An 18,309-nucleotide genomic window follows, 5' to 3' on the forward strand; every position below is an offset into this window, starting at 1 on the left:
TACATCTAATTTTCTGTATTTGGTGGCTATAAAATATAATTTTCTTTCAATGAAGAATGTGGTTGGGATCCAGATCTGTGTATCCAAATGTTAAACTCATTTGTGTTTTTGTGTTAAGACTGGATTTGGTTTAATATTGGTCTTGATTCCCAACTACAGCACGAAGCCCAAGCAGCTCACCACAGGATTTCTTACTGCACTGTTAAAGTGTTGTGTAAGGATTTGTTGCCATTCAAAGTCATTTTAAGGTAGCCAGGTTCACCTTAAGCAGGCACCCACCCCCCTTTCCCTGGTTCCCTGTAATGCTGAACCAATGCAGCCAAACTGCAAGCTTCTTTCCAGTGAAAAGAAGACAAGAATCAAACTTGTTCTTGGCATGACAGTAGTTCTGTAATACCAACTGCTACTATAAAACTCCATCATGCTGAACTATTGCTTGCTGCTAAAGATATTTGCTACAAGATTGAACTTGTGCTTCATGAGAAGCTGTAGCCAGTTTTTCCTGAAAACAAGCACAATTAAAGTGAATTCTACAGCCATATTTTATGCAGTGGTTTAATGCTATAAAATGAACACGAACAAAAATGGTTTTGGCTTCCTCCAGCTCTACCTAAAGGACAAGAATAAATCTCTCAGATGATCTCTGTGCAGCATTAGAAGCTGGTTCAGTTTGGTTTGTTCAAGATAGAGACAAAGAAATGTTTCACATTTTCCACCAGTCTGTTTTGTATATAAGATTTTTTTTCCCCTATAGTGTGACCTGCTTGAAACAGCTTGGAAGGATATGCAGCTCTTTTGTTTACTCAGGGGACTGATAAACTCCATCAGTACTTCTGAGAACAGCATCTCATTGACACTTAGCTGTGTTAGCGCAAATTGCATGGGTAAGAAACCCTGCCTGCTGTTACTGAAATAAGTGTATGATTCAGGTCTGCTTAGGCACTGGGGCATAGAAGAGCTGTATCACGCTGAAATAGCAAGTGTGCAGCTACGACGTGTCTCACTTGTCCCTTCAATCCAATCTCTTTTTCTATGCTAGATCCTCCAGGAGCTAGAATATGGTCCATCCGTGGACTGGTGGGCTCTGGGTGTTCTCATGTATGAAATGATGGCTGGACAACCCCCCTTTGAAGCTGACAATGAAGATGATCTCTTTGAATCCATTCTTCATGATGATGTATTGTATCCAGTCTGGCTCAGTAAAGAAGCTGTCAGCATTTTAAAAGCAGTGAGTCTCCCATTACTTGCTTTCCTCCTCCTCCTCATGGGTTTCTGGGGGGTTGTTTTGTTGGGTTTTTTCCTTGTTTGAAATTGAATTTGCTGAAAGTTGTTGAGAGCAGTCACCAGTGGGAGTTCAAGCACAGTTCACAGTGCCACTGTTAGGATAATGGGGCCTGGGATAAATTACACTGCTTGTGGGAAAGGAACAGAATGTTTGTATTCCATGCAGTTGTACACTGAATAAATCTGTGTACTGCAGATTCATGTTTCAGGGAAAACCCAACCAGCTAGAACTGTGCTATCACTTTGACACTTTATATGCCGCATACTCCCATCACTAGAGTGGGAGAAGTACTACATAATTAAAGAAGAAATGTTTTTTATTTAACCTGCTTACAAAATTTCCTGTCCCTTTTCCTTTCTTCCCCTGTCATCAAGATGGGTTTGAAAGACCTGATTTACAGCTGCATGTTCTATTTTACAGATCACATGATAAGTAGTCTTACTTTAGTGTGATTGTTTCTGTTCTCGTTGGGATTTTTCAGTATGAGTGGTGACTTGACAGCAACTTGTGTCACCAAATGCCACAATTTTTTTAATCAGCCAGTTTGTGCCACTGGGCAAATTCAGTTTTTAGATTGTCTTTATAAAGTCAGGTTTATAAAGTCATATATGACACTGACACATAAATTCTTTCTTCTGTGCTAGTATCATCCTAAAATTAAAAGTAAAACAATACAGAAGCAGTATGCCAATCCTCATAATTTGAAAACCTGAGAATGATTTTGGGCTTTAAAAAATCATTTGATTTTTATTTATTCCATTTTTCCACCATCTTTGAAACTGGAATATTTCTGCCTTTTCACATATTTTTCTTTCAGCATCTGGAATAAGACAGACTCAATTAAGAAGGCAGCTGATAGTGTAAAATCCTGCAGAGATCTTCATACAGGGTTATTTTGAAATTATATATGAGACATAAACCAATTGTGATTTTTACACCAGTGGACAGCACATTCTGCAGAAATTCTCATCTTTACCTTTTAATGAAAATGTCTTCAGGCTCATTCTAGCTGAGAAAGAGAGATGGTCTAACAATGATTCAAAGCAGAAGTCAAAGTTAACCTCTCAGAAATGTTTGCTTAAGGATCTCTTTTCCTACATTCACTGTAGTGAGAATATGGAGGATTTTTTGCTGCTGGTAGTAATTTATTAATACTTCTCTCTTCTCCCCCATATAGCTTTCTGACTACTTTTTGTTAGCTCACATGATATTTTCATGCAACCATTTCTGTTTCCAGACCCTTATTTCATTTCAGCAATTTAAATATATGGACTTGAGCTGCAGAGTTCAGGCTAAAATCTAGGGCTCAGGGGTTATTTTGGCACATTGTAAAGGAAGGGTTGTTGTCTGTTTTCATACCTACATCTGATTTTCATTGTAGTCCAGGGGATTTTCTTTTAAAGCTGACTTTTCTACAGAATTTTCAGAGGCTGTTTTCCCGGATCTACATTTTGATAGTAGGAATGGTGATTTGTATCTTGCTGTAGTCATAGCCTTTTAGGCATAAATTGATACAATTTAATGGAGCTGTGGCAATTTACACCATAAATAAAACCCATTTCTTTATGATTAGCAACCTGCTGCCTACACATCTGTGGTGTGAAACATGCTTGAAACTTGTGTTCTTCATCTGATATTTGTCCATATGAAGAACAGGAAAAACAGAGGAAAGAAAGAGGCGGCTATGTATTTTACTGCTGAATGGTAGCAAGGGATTAACTTTGGAACACTTTGTTTCCTTACATTGTGCTTTGAGACATGAGTTTTATTCTTTAGAAACTGTGTATTTTTACATGCCTTCAAACAGCATGTAAGGAAAGTTTAATAAGAAGACATTCTCTTGTATTAAAAAACAATGTTGTCTTATTTTCTGAAGAAACAGTTTTCCTGTTATTTCCAACAAAACACTGATGATGATATTAAGGCTCAGTATTACAAGGCAGCATGTTGCTTATTCCATGAAAATCCACATATCTTACTAGTCCTGTTTTTGTGAATTGACAGGAATTGCTATTTAAATTCTTTCCTGTGTAGTAAAGAAAACAATTCTTCATTGAAATTGGCTCTCTGCTTCTTCCCAAGCAATGGAGAGATGTTGTCTCTACAGTGTGTGTTCCCTGTGTACCAGGATGACAGTCTCTGGCTACAGAAGTAGAACTGTATTTTTAAAGTGTATGATACAAAATTTGGGGAGCCCAGTGATCCTTGATTCAGGCCCTAAGCATCATTTTGTCCTGTTATCATTTAAGTTAATTTAAGGAATGCTGATCCTAAAAGGCTTCTTCATTCAGAAAAGGAGGTTCCTGCCTTAGTATGGGAAAATAAAAAGGCTTATGGCTATGGCTGTCAGCTCCATTTGCAACCATCTCTTCAGCAGAGTGCAGTAAACAGCAGTATCTGTCCTGCCAGCTGCATCAGTGTTGATGCTGGTGATAAACAGGGAATAAATTTCAGCCTTTGCTTCAGAAATAGAAAGGGATTAAGTTAATGGAATTAAATGTCTGCTTTGGAAGTTTGATATTTTTTCATCATATATGCATATGATATTTTTGTTTAATTATTCATTCTTAAAATACATTCTCTTTCATCATCCATTTCAATGTTTCATGAAGTTTATGAAGTACAGCACTGAACTGGACTGTCTAGTCACATTTTCATGTTCTGGGCCACTTAAAAAATTACATGTCCAGATGCTTTCCCTATCTCCAGTTTAAAACAAAGATAAAGCATGGCAGATACTAGGATCATACTTTACTTCTTTGATACCTGGATTATATGGTACAAAAAGCATATCCTGTAGTTTCTATGTTCTGTTTCTATGAACACATGAGGCTGTGGGTTCCTGGCCTGCTCGCTCCAGTTCTAGAGATAAAATAAAGCAGAGGAATGTAGGAATATGTTTTGTGGTTTTTCAAGAGACCTCACAAAGCACAGTAATCCTTTCAAAACATTTATTTCTCCTGCTTACAGAAAATATTACCTGTAGTTTTGATATGACTTGCCCACTTGCAGAACTTGCAGAGCAGTTGAACTCAAGACCAAAGAGAAGGATCATCTTCAGAATGGCACATGTATGTCAGAAATCACAGACAGAATTGCCTTGCTGATCTGTGTTATACCTCTGAATGACAGCTAGAGTATTCTTCTGTGGATGGTTGATCTAGATATCTAAAATAATTCTAAGGGCTTAAGTAGCTCCTTACTCCTAATAACTGGAGTACTAAAGCAAGGGCATGCATTAGTGATTTCTTTTTTTCTAAGTTTTTTTTTTCCCTACAGAAGTATAGTATAATGTCATACATAGGTTGAAAAGGTACTGAACAATTATTTCATTTTGTTTACTTTGTATACATTTTCTAAATTTAAAAATGTTATATAATATCTGAATGTGAAATTATAGCAAAGCTATTGAGCTAATGTGTTTGTCTGTATAAGAACAGCATTTGTTGCTACTAGAATTGCAAAAAATTTATGTCCACACAAATTAGAAAATAAGTAGAGCAATTGCTAATAAAAGAAGGAAAAAAATAACAGAAGAAAAATCAGGTAAAGTATTATGAGCTGACATCAGTTGATACCAGTGTCTTACACTACTGCACAGCTTTTTCCTGATAGGAATAGTAGTGAGAAGTTTATTAATTACCACACCAGAGGAGACCAGTTAGTTCCAGTTGCTGACACTAATCGTATACTAAAAATGAAAGAGAGTGTGCCAGTTATGTTATGGGGGACATGACAGCCCATTCTAAAGGGAAGTTTTCTGCAAGTACTGATCACTTTTCTCTCTGTAGAGTTTAAGATTGTCTTTCTTTCCTTTAGTATTTTTGGCTAAAGCTGGAACTAGATATGCTGAAAGAGAATGTATTCCCTTAGCACTCCCACTCACATGAAATTAAGATGTCTCAACAACAAACTGAAAGAGTTTCCTGCAGTAAATTTACAGTTTGGAGTCTTTGACTCTTATAGTTTGGCTGAAACCTCTGAAATTTGGAGGGCCAGAAGAAATAACCTTCTGAAAGGGAACTGTCTATAAAAACTTGTCTTTAAGAATTATAGTGTGTAATTGAGTGGCAAATGATTTCCATGTATTGCTGTTCATGTTTTAACCTTTCCCTCCTCTCCCTCCTCACCCTGTAGTTCATGACAAAAAATCCCAACAAGCGACTTGGCTGTGTGGCGTCACAAAATGGGGAAGATGCAATTAAGCAGCATCCATTTTTCAAGGAAATTGACTGGGTTCTTCTAGAACAAAGGAAAATCAAGCCGCCCTTCAAACCTCGGATTGTAAGTAGCAGTTTGTATAACATTCAGAGAAAACTTGGTTGGCAATTCTACTTGTTGGCTTTTCTAAGAAATGAGATTACCTAATGCAGTATTTGGGGGATGAAACGGTAACTTAAAAATGGCACTGAGATTTCTTTGTCATTGTTTCTGTTAAGGTAAGTGTCAGGAATATATTTAATGCATGAGAAAATATTCATGTTCATTCACATAAACCATGAAAGAGTTCAAGACACTGTTTTAATTATTTTCTGTGTTCTTAAAGATACCACAGCCAGAAATTATTATTTCAGTTGATATATGCTGTCTATACTTTCTGTGAGAATTCTTTATAGTTCTGCATTGCTGCTGGCCACTGGATTTTGTAGTAAAACACAGACAAGAATTTATAATCAATAATACTTTAAGTGAAGAAACTTGAAAAAACAGCCTCTTAAGGGAAAGAAATGTGCATTATGATTAGATAAATTTATGTATTTCCATTTTCCTGAATAATAACCAAGTATTTCTATTTTAAAGTAGCAAAAATCTCTAAATAGCAGCCTCACCTGCAGAAAGCATGAAAGCCAAGCAAAAATACTTTACTTATAATAGTTTTTCCTCTGGATGAAAATATTTACAATTAACCAAATGTCACAGAATGTGTGCAGTTTTGTGCTTAAATAGTACAAGAGACTAATTTTATGATAAATCCTCTGAGGTTGATTTGCATCTTTTGATCTTGCACATTCCTAATCAAAATGTTTGATTTGCCTGTGAGTATGGTCAAAGTACTTGTTTGTTTGTTTATTTAGATCATTTACAATGGTATTAAAAAACCCCAAAAAGCAAAACAAATGAGCAAAATAAAAACCTTAGGTCTCAACTCTGAATCCTGAATTAAATTCAGAGGTGAAGATGTCCCCTCTGTTTTTGAGGAATTGATGTATGTTGCATGTAATACCTTTGACTTCAGTGAAAGGCATTTCCCCAAGTTCCTTGTGTAGATGTTGAAAGCAGGGCTGACTGTACAGAACAGGAGCCTGAGGCAGCTCCTCTGAGTCCACTCCTGGGGAAATCTCTGGCTCTCTCTGTAGCTGTGCAGAAAAAGCCCAAAGGGATTGACAACTGTGAGTGAAAGCCCTTATGAATGCTTTTCTAGAGGAAATAGTAAGATATAATGTTATCACATGAGGAAGGTTTTCTTAATGTGTTTGTTGGAGAATGGAAACCTTATAGTGCCGTATGTCCAGGCAGAGGGAGGCCTGAGCTAGCCCCACTCCTGGAAGCAGTGCAGCCAGTCCCTTATCCTGCTGCCCAGCTCCACTCTAGAGGTGTGGCGAGGTTGCAGCTGGTGTCTGAGCTGATGTACAAGTCTCTGCACTGCTTCAGGGAGTGTGAACCCCAAATTAACTCCTTTAGTATCATTCTGAAGCCTATTTAGTACTGTGGCTGTTTTCAAGTCAGGTTCCACAGCTCTCACATAGTTGCAGTTGGACGTAGTCTGTGTTCAGCTGAGTTGCATTTGTGTATGTCTTTTCTGGTTTTCACAAGATTTTCGCCTTTCATTTCACCATATTTTTTGTTGCTTTGCTCAGTATTCATCAGAGTTTTGTTATTAAATCAAGATGAACTATTGAAGAATTATTTTCACTTTATGCCTGCATCTAATTTCCAGTTTCCTTTTGTCTAGTCTGTTTATTGGCTATTTTCCTTTCATGATCAAGATGCACAGTCGCTTTCAAAATAGGTACTTTTATGAGGCCTTTATTATTTTTGTAAGTGCTCCCACTGTGGCAGTCCTTAAAAGTCAGAAGGCATTTCGTATATCAGTTATTTCTATTCATTGCTGATATAAATGCCTTCTCCCTTCTCAGTGGGTTTCTGTCTCTTTCTGGTAATTATTTCACTGCTGTTATATTGTAAAGCCAGTCCTACTTCATTAATTCTTGTTGTTTTGTTCCTTTTCCTCTTTTCTGCTTTCTTCAATGGTATTTTAGTTGAATCATTTGTTTCAGTGGTTGCAGATTATTTCAGAGTAGTCCTCTGTAATATTTTAGGGCAGCTTTCTGTTCCTTAATAATTCTTAGGGTGATTTTATACATCTTTATTGACAATACTGCTCATTTGTCTTCAGGATACTTCTCTAATGTTGGATTTTTATGCTACTTCTTTCTATATTGTATCTACCAACTTTCTTTACCAGATTTGATTCTTGCAGTCTAGTAGTTCTGTATGCTAGGATTTTTTTCTGAACTCTTTTTTTTTTTAATATAGTGGTAAATTCAGATAATATGTACTCTGTGTTACAGGCATCTCTTATTATTTTCATGTTCTCAATCTGCTCACTCTAAGGTATCTTCCCCAGTGACTGGGTCCTATCAGCTTTTACTGATAACTTTTACACTCTGTGAAAGAGCATACCTTATATATATATGATCCATGTTTATGATCCATCAGCTATTTTGTGCCAAGTGTATTAATTTTACAGTTGTTTGGATTTTATGTTGTATAGTAATCTTTGAGCAAGATCATACTTGAAATTTTTATTTGTCCTTTTAAAACTAAATTATGTATTACCTGGAAAGTGAAGTAGGATATAGACCAGGCTGGAGAGAAAGACCACACAAATGAAATATAATTATTAATTATTCAACTTGAGAAATGACAAAGAAATTTAGGGCAGTAAATTTTAAGTCCTATAAAAGTAATTTTGTATTCTGGCCAAGATAGACCAGACTGCACTCACTTTGAAAAATTGAGAGAAGAGGGAAGAAGGTGAATGATAGTGAAATAAAATCTACTTTAAAATCTATGCAGAGAGTTCTCTAGATTCAGTTGTGAGTGTAGCATTGAGATTCATTGACTCAGATTAACAAAGTTCCATAACTGTGGAATAACTATGGAGAAAACAGAACTAATGCCTGTGTTTGGAATGTTTTATGTTTTTTAACATCTTTTAGTATTAATAAAGGGCTGTTGACTATTTAAAAGTGACTTGTTATGTTAAGAGAAGATTAAAAATTATTTTAATCTTGTGTTGAGGAGGGCCTAGTTCTGTGAAAAGAGCTGTGAAAAGAGAGGTCAGATTATTGGTCAGAAAATAGACATTCTTGCATGTGATATCTGAGTGTGCATATGTGTTGGGAAGGAAGTGTACATTGTATATATATAGTAATCTGTGCATTTAAGTTGAGTTTTGCATGCATATACGAAGTTCTACTCATGCAGGAATGTATATATTTACACAGGTAGTCTTCTATTTTCTGACCAACCAGTAAGATGACTAAGGGGGGAATACTTATGATTATATCATAAACACTTTCATGATAAAACAATACATAAGATGTGTTAAAATGAGCTCCAGGCAATGTAAAGTGATGACACTAAACAAGTAAATACATTAGGAGAAATGGTCAAACACTGAGGTCCCATCAGACAACAGAATAATCTGCCAAGGGAGGTCATGGAAGTGCTGCTGTGGAAAAAGCCTTGCTCTGGTCTGCCTCACTCTTCCCAAAACACGAGTTCCTTGATTAGCACAGCTGTCTTACTATCCTACTATCCTTTCTATCCCATAATAAATTTTCTGAGGAGCTATATTACGTAGTACTGGTCAGGCCTGTGCTTCTCCATGGTTTAGGTATGCCACTTCAGCTCAGCCAGCCTTAATTCTGAATTTTTCAACTGAGTTTGGAAAAAAACCTGCATGGCTATTTATTAGCCAGAATTTTGAAGGTTTTTGTTTGTTTGTTTTTTTAAAATCTGATTTACACAGTGGATGGATGTAATTATGCCAGAAATATACCATTAACATCTTTCTGGTTTGTACATTATTTGATTATTCTGATGATGCTTTGGAAGCTGATATTTCTTCCTGTGTCCAGCATTAGAGTGAAAATTACCAAAAGGATTTTGAAAAACTGGCTTTTTTTTGAAGGCTCGCAAGAGTGCCCTGAACAGAGAACTCATACAAATAACTGCAGTTTAGATTGATAAACAGTGACGGAAGTGCCACCCTAGGCTGTCCTAGGTAGAGACAATGGAAGCAGATTTGGTGGCTCTGAAACCTGCTCTGAAGGGTCTTTGCTTCTCCAGTTAATGACTTGGAATAGAGAATATAGAGGGGTTAAAATGCACTGGGGCTCAGTCCTGTGCTGCATGTTATCTGCCAACTCTTCCTCTCATAAATCTAGGATCATGAGGCTTTTCAGTGGAATTTTGCATATGTGGATATATATATATATATATATATATATGTACTATGCTTTACTATACTGAGAGTTTGTTCCATATAGAGCTATTCTAAATGCTAAGCTAGTTAGAAAAAAAGCATCATAGCTCTGGAACACGTACATTAGAAATTAAGCAAACTTTTGAGCAGCTAGGCAGAAAATACTGGTTACATCTAAGATCCAGTGACCTTGCAGTATCTTTTGAAGATCATTTTTACTGTTCTTGAAACCTAATTCTTAGAGCTTCACAGCCTTTCTTGAAAATTTCTGAATAGTATTATTCTTCCCTGAATGCAGTTGTGAATATGTAATTGCATATGCAATAAGTACGATATCTTTTCTCCAGAGCAACTGTTGTGAGATAGAAAACCCTTTTAGGCATTTTATTCCTCTGTTGAGCTATTTTTTTGCATATATTCTTCCTGGAATTTTATTCCATTAAAATTTTATTCCATTGAAATTTCCATGATTAATAGCCACAAGGCCAGGCTATGGTTTGCAACATAGCATATTCATTGCCCAAGAACCACAAAGATCTTGGCAACATTCAGTGATTCTCTGCTCTCCATCTTTCTTTGTTTCCATGGCTGTATTCCTGGCTTGGTTGAGTTGGTTATTTCCAAACTGCATTTGCCACTGTGTAAATTAAAGCAACGGTGCAGTAGATCAATTTCTTACCTAAGTTATTGATGTGGTGGTAAGTGTGGTAGATCCTGCTTAGTGGCATGATGGGATGATTCTGTCTATCCATACCAAATAACAAACTACTCATTAAAGTCAATCACAGAAACAGATTGCTGCTTCAGCTGTAATGTGTATTGATGAATTTTAGATTGTTATAGTTCCCTGCAAGAAATTCCTTGTGCCATTTCTGAGAGTACACCTGCCCAGCTGTAGGCTTTTCAGAGTACACCTGTGGCCTGCTGACATGTCAGCAGCATCAGCCAGTGAAGCCCAGAAACAAGTGCACAAGTGGCAAAAATATGTGTAATATCACAGTCACTCTTGCCAGGGTTGGAGGAAAATCACTTCCCAGAATTTGTTATTCATTTGGTTGAAGTCAGTGGTAGCCTCATATGAGCATCAATTTAATAGAATCATAGAATATTGTGGGTTGGAAAGGACCTTTAAAGTTCATCTAGTCCAACCCCTCTGCAGTGGGTTGCTCAATCATATCAGGTTGCTCAGTACCATGTCCAGGCTGTCCTTGAATGTTTCCAGGAATGAGGCATCTATCACCAATCTGAGCAACCTCTTCAGTATTTCACTGTTGTCATTGCAAGCAATTTCTTTCTTATATCTAGTTTAAATCTACCGTCTTTCAGTTTAAAACTATTATTCTCTGTCCTATGGCAACAGGCCCTAATAAAAAGTTTGTCCTCCTCTTTCTTTTAAGCCCCCTTTGAGTATTGAAAGTCCACAATATAGTGTCTCCCTGGAGCCTTCTCTTCCCCAGGCCTAATCACTCCAACTCTCTTTGCCCTTCCTCACAGGAGATGTGCTCCAGCCCTCTGAAGGCTTTCTTTTTGGTTTTTGTAGAATTCGACAAGCAGAGTAAAATCACTCTTGTATTTCTTGGTCACAGTGGTGGCTCCATGTGTTCCAAAGAGCTGTGAGACAGAGGAAGCTGTCAGGCACTGTGCAGCAAGGACAGTCTCATTACAGGCACACTCCTGTCCTTCCAGACTGAGTTTTCACTGTCAATCCCTGCAAATGTGCATACAGACAGACAGACTTGCCACTTTCATCTACCCTGTTTTCGATGTCAGGGTTGGGAAAATTTGAGACACTGTCTTAAGATGTCTTCAGCATGAAAGAGCTGAAGAACTCTCAGACAGAGGGTAATACAAAGCCTAGTAAAGCAGATGTTTGCCATATGTATTTCTTTCTAGCAATTAAGCCAAAGTTTCTTCACTAATGGCTTTATCAGTGCCTGTGGCAATCCATTTATAGTGTGGCTTTATGGAGATGAGGTTAACAAAATAATCATATTACAATCATTCACTGTCAACATGCAGCTTTCACAGAACAATGCATTATTTTAGTTTTCTCAGTGCATCCATAATTTTTTGGTTTTCCATTCTAAAAGCTCACTTTCCTCAAGAGCATTAGAGATAAAACAAGTGAGATAGTCTATTGCAGAATTGTGTCTTGCACTATGGAGCAGCTGCTGGCTATTCATCTAATATGACTTCCTTCATTTTGAAGCCTCTTCAATTTCTATTGTATTGAATCTAATTTATATTAATTAATATAATTTATCTAATTTAATCTAATTTATATTCTATCACTGAGAATATTTTATGAATAATTGTATGTTCCTTCTTCCGTTCTGACTTCTTAGGGTAGAGTTGGTCTAGCAGGTAAAACCAGAGACCCAAGAATTGCAAAATATGTAAGTTCCTCCACCAGATTTTCTAGAAACTCATGATGTGATCCAGGCTGCATCACCTAATATCTTCTCATTTCAATTTCCCTTCTGTGATAATCACAGGCAAAGTTAAGGGCCAGTGAAAAAAATCTGACTGAGAAACATCTAAAAACATGCTAAAGATCAGTCCGCTTTTAAATTGACTAAATGCTTAGGACTTCCCTTGGAAGAGTGTTCTTGTGCTATACCAGACCTCAGTGTTAGCAGATTTCCTCTCAGCCTCAAATTACACCTTTTTCAGCTCCAGTAACTCTAAGATAATGATAAACCATTATTGAAGTCCCTCCCCCCTTAGTTATCACTGTCTGAGTCACATTGTCTGTATGCAGTTTCCATTGTGAACCTGAACTCCCTTGTTAAGTCTTGACTTAAGGATGCCAGCAATGTGTCCTCTTTCAGTTTTGCACTGCAGCAAAGGTTTGAAATAAAGTCATTCCCAAATACGAAATTCTAGTCGTAGCCAATGATTGTGGGTTACAACTGGAGTCACTGAGCACCATGAATTTTCTTTTCCCTCTCCCTTGAATGAGTGAAAAACTGGCCAAATTTTGGCAATCTGTTGCCTATGACTGAATGAGAAGCTGGATGCCCACAGTTTTTGGAAGCTGGGTAATAAGTAGCAAATACAAATCAGCATCTCTGGAGAGTGCAGCTGGGCTGTTTGCACAGGCAAACAGGTAGAGGCTGTGCCTGCTCCGTGGGTAGGTGCTGCACTGAATGGCTCCTGAAAAATGTCTTCAATTAGAGAGGAGTGTGTTCAAATTGCTGCAGCAACCATCTGCTTACTGTGAAATACGGCTGGAATCCTTAAAGAGGGACTACGTTTCTGGAGAAAACTTTCTAGTATGTTAGCCTGAAACATAAGTTCTGTAATTGCAGATTCATTTTCATACATGAGTGATAACAGGCAAAGATTTTTTTACTTTTTAACGAGGGATTTTTAACCTGGTGTTGGGAAGTCATGATACTGTTTTGGTGAAGGTTCTTTGGCACGCCTCTACTTTTTTGTGACAGTAGATTTTATCGTCGTCCATGCAGAATTATGACTTTGCCTGTACGCTGTGGGGAAGAAATCCTGTAAAATGCAATATCATTCAATAGCACCAGAAGGAACATAGGAAATTACAGGCCAAGTAAATTTCTTTTTGTATAAATGTTCTCTCTTTTCAAGTTTGCTTCAGTGTGAATGTCCCTCTTTAAGGTAAGGCCTTCAATATGGGGAAAATGTCAAGGTAGGTCCACTTCTAGGCCTAATAACCTTGAGGTGTCCCTTCAGTTTCATAATATATTTCCATTCAGTCATCAGTGCATGGCAATGAGCATTTAGCAGATGGGCACGCAAGGGGCTATACTGCATGTCTTTGCATGAAGTGTTACTGCTTAGACAAAACACTGGGGAGTGATCTTGAGACCTCAGACCCTCATGTACCATTATTACACATTGCCCATGATGTATTCCCCACTTGCTGCAGACATTTCAGGCATAGGAAAACAGCAGGCTTTCTTCTGAGAGTGACACCACGTTGATTAATATTGATATACAAAAAAAAAAAAAAAAAAAAAAGTTTAGAAGTGGGGTAGACTGTCAAAATGGTTAATATACATCCTTTAAGAAAAACTAAAGAAAAATGGATGTGGACTTCTGAGACAGACTTTTGAGTACTGACAGTCATAATGGTGGAACTCCGACACTTTTTTTGCATGCAGCCCCTGTCACATGGTGTCATGAATCAGAATATTGAATTTCAGATGGTTCATAGAAGTTACACTTTTCTGCTTCTGGGTTTGAGTGTTAACCAGGTGACTGCTGATCGAGAAGCATTGGTTGTTTTCAAGCAATGAAGTTCAAGATCTCAGCTGAGCTTGCTGTAGGTAGCTGTGAACAACAAGTAGTACCATAGCTATGCCTACAGCATAGCTCAGACCAATTGGTCCAGTGGCTGAGCAGGATAGAGAAGTCTGGAGCACTCAGACCCTCTTCCCTCAACAAAGTAAAGGACCTTGGTTTTCAAAGCTTCTACTAACTTGGCACTTTGTGCAATGTCTAAGTTTGCCCAAGATGTAAGTACATAGCTTTTGAGGAGCCTATGTGCAGCTTAAAGAAATCAGAAGTGAGCTGGTATTTTTAAGGGATTTCAGTGTTGTTTTTTTTGAATGTACAAGGCTTTGTTTTCCCAGAATTTCTCATTCAGTTAGTCTGACTTTGGGTTTTTTTTAAATTATCTTCAGCATCAGTGCCTCCAGCAGCTGCTTTTAGATGTGATTACTGTAACACTAGAATTACAGCAGTTTGAAAACTAGTTCCCAGCACTGCAGGTTCCCAAATATTTATAAATTAAACAACTTTTATTATGCTTCTTTTGATTCTGTGCTGGGGATCCATCAGTATTTGTTTGGTTTTGTTGAGTCCTGGTTTTGTAGCACTAAAGTATTTTCATACTGGATAATTAAGTCCATATAACCATCTGTTAAGCATACATTTTTAAGTGATGCCCTTTGGGACAGGGTGATAAGCAACCAGAGTGTACCTGCTTTCCTTTTGGGCTTCCCCAAAAAAACACAAATTCTATTTCACTTTCTGACTTCTTTAATCTCCAGTGCAATCTTTATAAGTTATTTAAACCATTAAGTGAAATAATCTTACAATGTTCCCTTGCATTCTTGTACATTCTCAAGAATTCACACAGAAATATTTTATTTTTATATTAATGTAAGTAATATATAATATTCATGTGTTGGGCCTGGTTTTGATGTCAGTAAAAGCCAGTGGAAAAACACCAGGTGATTAAGAAGGAGTAGCATCTGGCTCTTTATCAGAAGATGCAATTTATAAAAAAAAAAAAAAAAAATCAAGATTCATTGAAGGCTGGCCTTTTCTGACTAGTCCCATCCCAGCTGGAGTCCAGTAAACATTGAGTATAAAAGCAGTTTTGGCTTTGGGTTTATTTCTCATGCAGAACTTTCTGTACTAGCAGTTCACTATGCTAATGCAAGCATTAGGTCTTCTAGGTCTACTAGGGTGTTCAACCAAAATGGGCAGCAAAAGTTTGTCAGTGTGTGTGTTCACAGCTCAGCATACTCGTGCAAAATTTAATTTCTTTGACATATGCACTACTAGGTAGATGGAGAACTGAAGCAGCTGATTTGAAACTACTTATCTGCAGTAGCAGGACAGGGAAGATACCTTTAAATGACAAGGAATCCTAGCACTTCATTAGCTGCTGCTTTCCTCTTGTTACGCTGCTGTGCTGGTATAAGGGATTTTGTTACTGTGGATGCACCGACTTTATACTGATCCTCTCAACAGCATGTTCCAGAAGTCATATGCTTAAATCCCGTGGGAAGAGAGGAACGCTCAGTCTAAACATTTACAAAAAACCTTAACCACAGATCTTGTTCCTTGCATGCCGTGTTCACATTTATGAAGAACCTACAGAACAGTTCTCTTGGCTTAATTCTGGAGTACAGAAAAGAAGGACTTGAAGACCATGACTGCCCATGACTCTTGGAAGACTGTGCTTATATTTGACAAGAGTGAGAAGAAAGGGAGATTGAGTTTGTGTCATCATGTCTGCATTAACATCGCAAATTCCCAGCAAGATGGGGCTCCCACCGTGCAAAAAGCCAAATAAGTGAAAGACAGTCAGGAGATTGTAGACAGTGATAGAGAGATCACAGCCCACCTATAGGAGAACAAAAATAGGAAGAAAATGAGATGAAGATGCGAAGAAAATGATGAAGAGAAAATTACACAAGCTCAAAGCAAATCAGTAGCAAAACCAAGAATTAGTCATGTCACTACAAACTCTGCTATGTCATACTGTGCTCTGAACAAAACTGTGTTCCAAAAAAAGCCAGTTACAGGGTCTGGAAGAAAGGTAGAAAGAAGATGTATTGAGATGCAGAAGTAATAGGCATTTATACATAGTCCTGCAGTGCCTTTTATTTAGCCCACAATTGGTGTGTGCATTAGTTAAAAAGAAAAAGGCAGCATCCTCAGCTTCTTTCTAAAGTTGGTATGTGACTTTATCTTTAAAATAAAGATAAAAATCTTTATTTTACTCTGTCTTTGCAAGGACTTAAAAATGATCATTGCACTTAAAACTATAATCTCTAACAATTCAGTAGTCTTAGCAATCAACCATCATTTCTCCATTTGTCTCAGGTAAGACCTGCCATTTTGCTGTATGAAAGCCTGTCATATGCATCATCCATGTCTAACTAATTAGCTAGAGCATCAAAGAGGATGAGTTTTGAGAAATGTAGGCAGTCTTGCCAAAAACTCTATTGCATTCCTGCTCTGTGGCCTGTAATGCAAATTATTTTAGTGTGTAAGTGAGCCCTGGAATTTTGCTCCCACTATATGTCTTACTATTACCTTTCAAGCTGTGATGTTTCTTGGCATCCAGCATCACAATGCACATGTCAAGGCTCCTTGATAGAGGAAGGCTCAGAATCACAAGATACTACTATATAATTTTGTGTCATCATCAGGAAGGTTTCCATAATGTGGTACTTTCCTGTAAAGAAATGTGTCAGTGATTGTAGGCAGAATAAAACATTGGAAAGTCAGTCAGTCAGTATTTATTCAGGACACATAGAGTGTCTTGAAATATTTCATTACATCATTCATTGATTTACTAACATCACAGTCTCCTTAATTTATTCTTTGTCTTTCTGATTGCTTAAAGAATGGAAAGTAAAGTAAACCTATTGATCTTTTACAGAATATATCTTGTCAAATGCCTCTGTGCAGAGTTAATTGGATAACTTTTTCAGTGATTTTGCAGCTGTCTCCTGGAAGCCACAGAAATTTTAGGAATACATGCCATAGGTTTACCAACTTGCCTCACTTTTTCCTCCTCTTTGCAAGTCAGCTCCATTGTCTGGATAGTCCTTTGTGCCAAAGTGCTAGGGATCAGGAAGACCAAAAGGCTTCTATGTATTTGAGGATTCACCAGCAGGTGGTTCAGCACATTGTCACAAATGCCCCAACCCCGATTCCTGTCGCTGTGCTATAACAGTGGTAGAAGCTCAGTTTCAGGAGAACACACCTGAAAATGAGAGAATCTTGGATGTGTGCCAGGATGTAAGAGAGGAGGTGACATGGCTGATCATCACCTTAGAGCAGCTGAGGATATCAATGGAAGCTTGCCCATATAATCTGAATTAGAGAGACACACGTATAAAATCTGCACTACAGAGTAGATCATAAGGTTTGTAATAGGAATCACATTGTGCAGGGGAAGGGTATTTTCATATGATAGTTCCATTACTTTATCTTCTTGTGTTTCTTCCCCTCCCCAAGAAGAAATATAAAATTGTTTCTTATGAGGTTAAGTCTCTCAAAGAAGCCTACCTCAAGGGGAAGACGTAGTGTAGGAATTTAGAAGTTGGTACTCTTTCCCTGCAATTTTTTAACTTCAAAAAATGCATGTATTAGCATAGCTAATGTGCAATAGCTGTCACAATTGAGTCCTAATGGAAGCCAACCCTGAGAAGACGAACACAATGGATTTTGAGAGCAAAGGCCTAAGCACAGTTGGAAAGCTGGTGCTGAGCTCCCCTAATGCTCCTGTGAAATCTGTCTCCATCCATGTTCTGCAGAGAGATAACTTGTGGTGATGAGTATACCCAAATAGGGCCATAGAGGACAACAGATACTCAGTGACTGCTCGGAGAGGTTCATTGCCCAGACCGTGAACATGGGATGGTTGTCAGGGAACCTGCAGGGCTTTGATTTTGTTTGCCTTGCTGTTTGTTTTGTGGTGGTGGTTTTGGGAGACTCTGGTTTTGAGGAAGTCTGTGTAAAAGTGACAAAGGCTGGCATTCTGGCCATGGAGTCATTAAATGTTTATGCCCCTAATTGTTTAGGTCATTCCTTCTTCCTAGCTGACCCATTTTACAGTCCTAAGAAAGCGAATACCTTTTCAATAGAAATGTGGTTTCAGCTTAGTGCATCACAAATGATCCCTTCTAAAATCCACCATTTTGTGAATTTGCTTGGTGTTTATTAAATATCTGTGTACTTCCATAATGGATTAAAATATGTACTGCTTAGTTGACATGCTTTTCAGACTGTTTCACTATCTGTTAAC

At 37.7% G+C, this 18,309-nt stretch overlaps 1 protein-coding gene across 2 annotated transcripts in view; it reads left to right on the forward strand.

Moving 5' to 3' along the window:
* PRKCE (protein kinase C epsilon) overlaps positions 1-18,309 on the forward strand; it is a 288,985-nt gene that overhangs the window by 262,194 nt on the left and 8,482 nt on the right. The window contains exons 13-15 of one of the 2 annotated variants that reach the window (XM_015622198.3): positions 1,040-1,228; positions 5,423-5,569; positions 13,383-13,412. In XM_015622198.3, coding sequence (XP_015477684.1) covers positions 1,040-1,228; positions 5,423-5,569; positions 13,383-13,397 — 351 coding nt within the window. In that variant the 3' untranslated portion in view covers positions 13,398-13,412. Of the gene's footprint in view, positions 1-1,039; positions 1,229-5,422; positions 5,570-13,382; positions 13,413-18,309 lie in introns of those variants that run through there. The other variant, XM_015622197.3, reaches the window with a different exon arrangement.

This window comes from Parus major, chromosome 3, assembly GCF_001522545.3.
Source record: "Parus major isolate Abel chromosome 3, Parus_major1.1, whole genome shotgun sequence".
NCBI classification, from domain to species: domain Eukaryota; kingdom Metazoa; phylum Chordata; class Aves; order Passeriformes; family Paridae; genus Parus; species Parus major.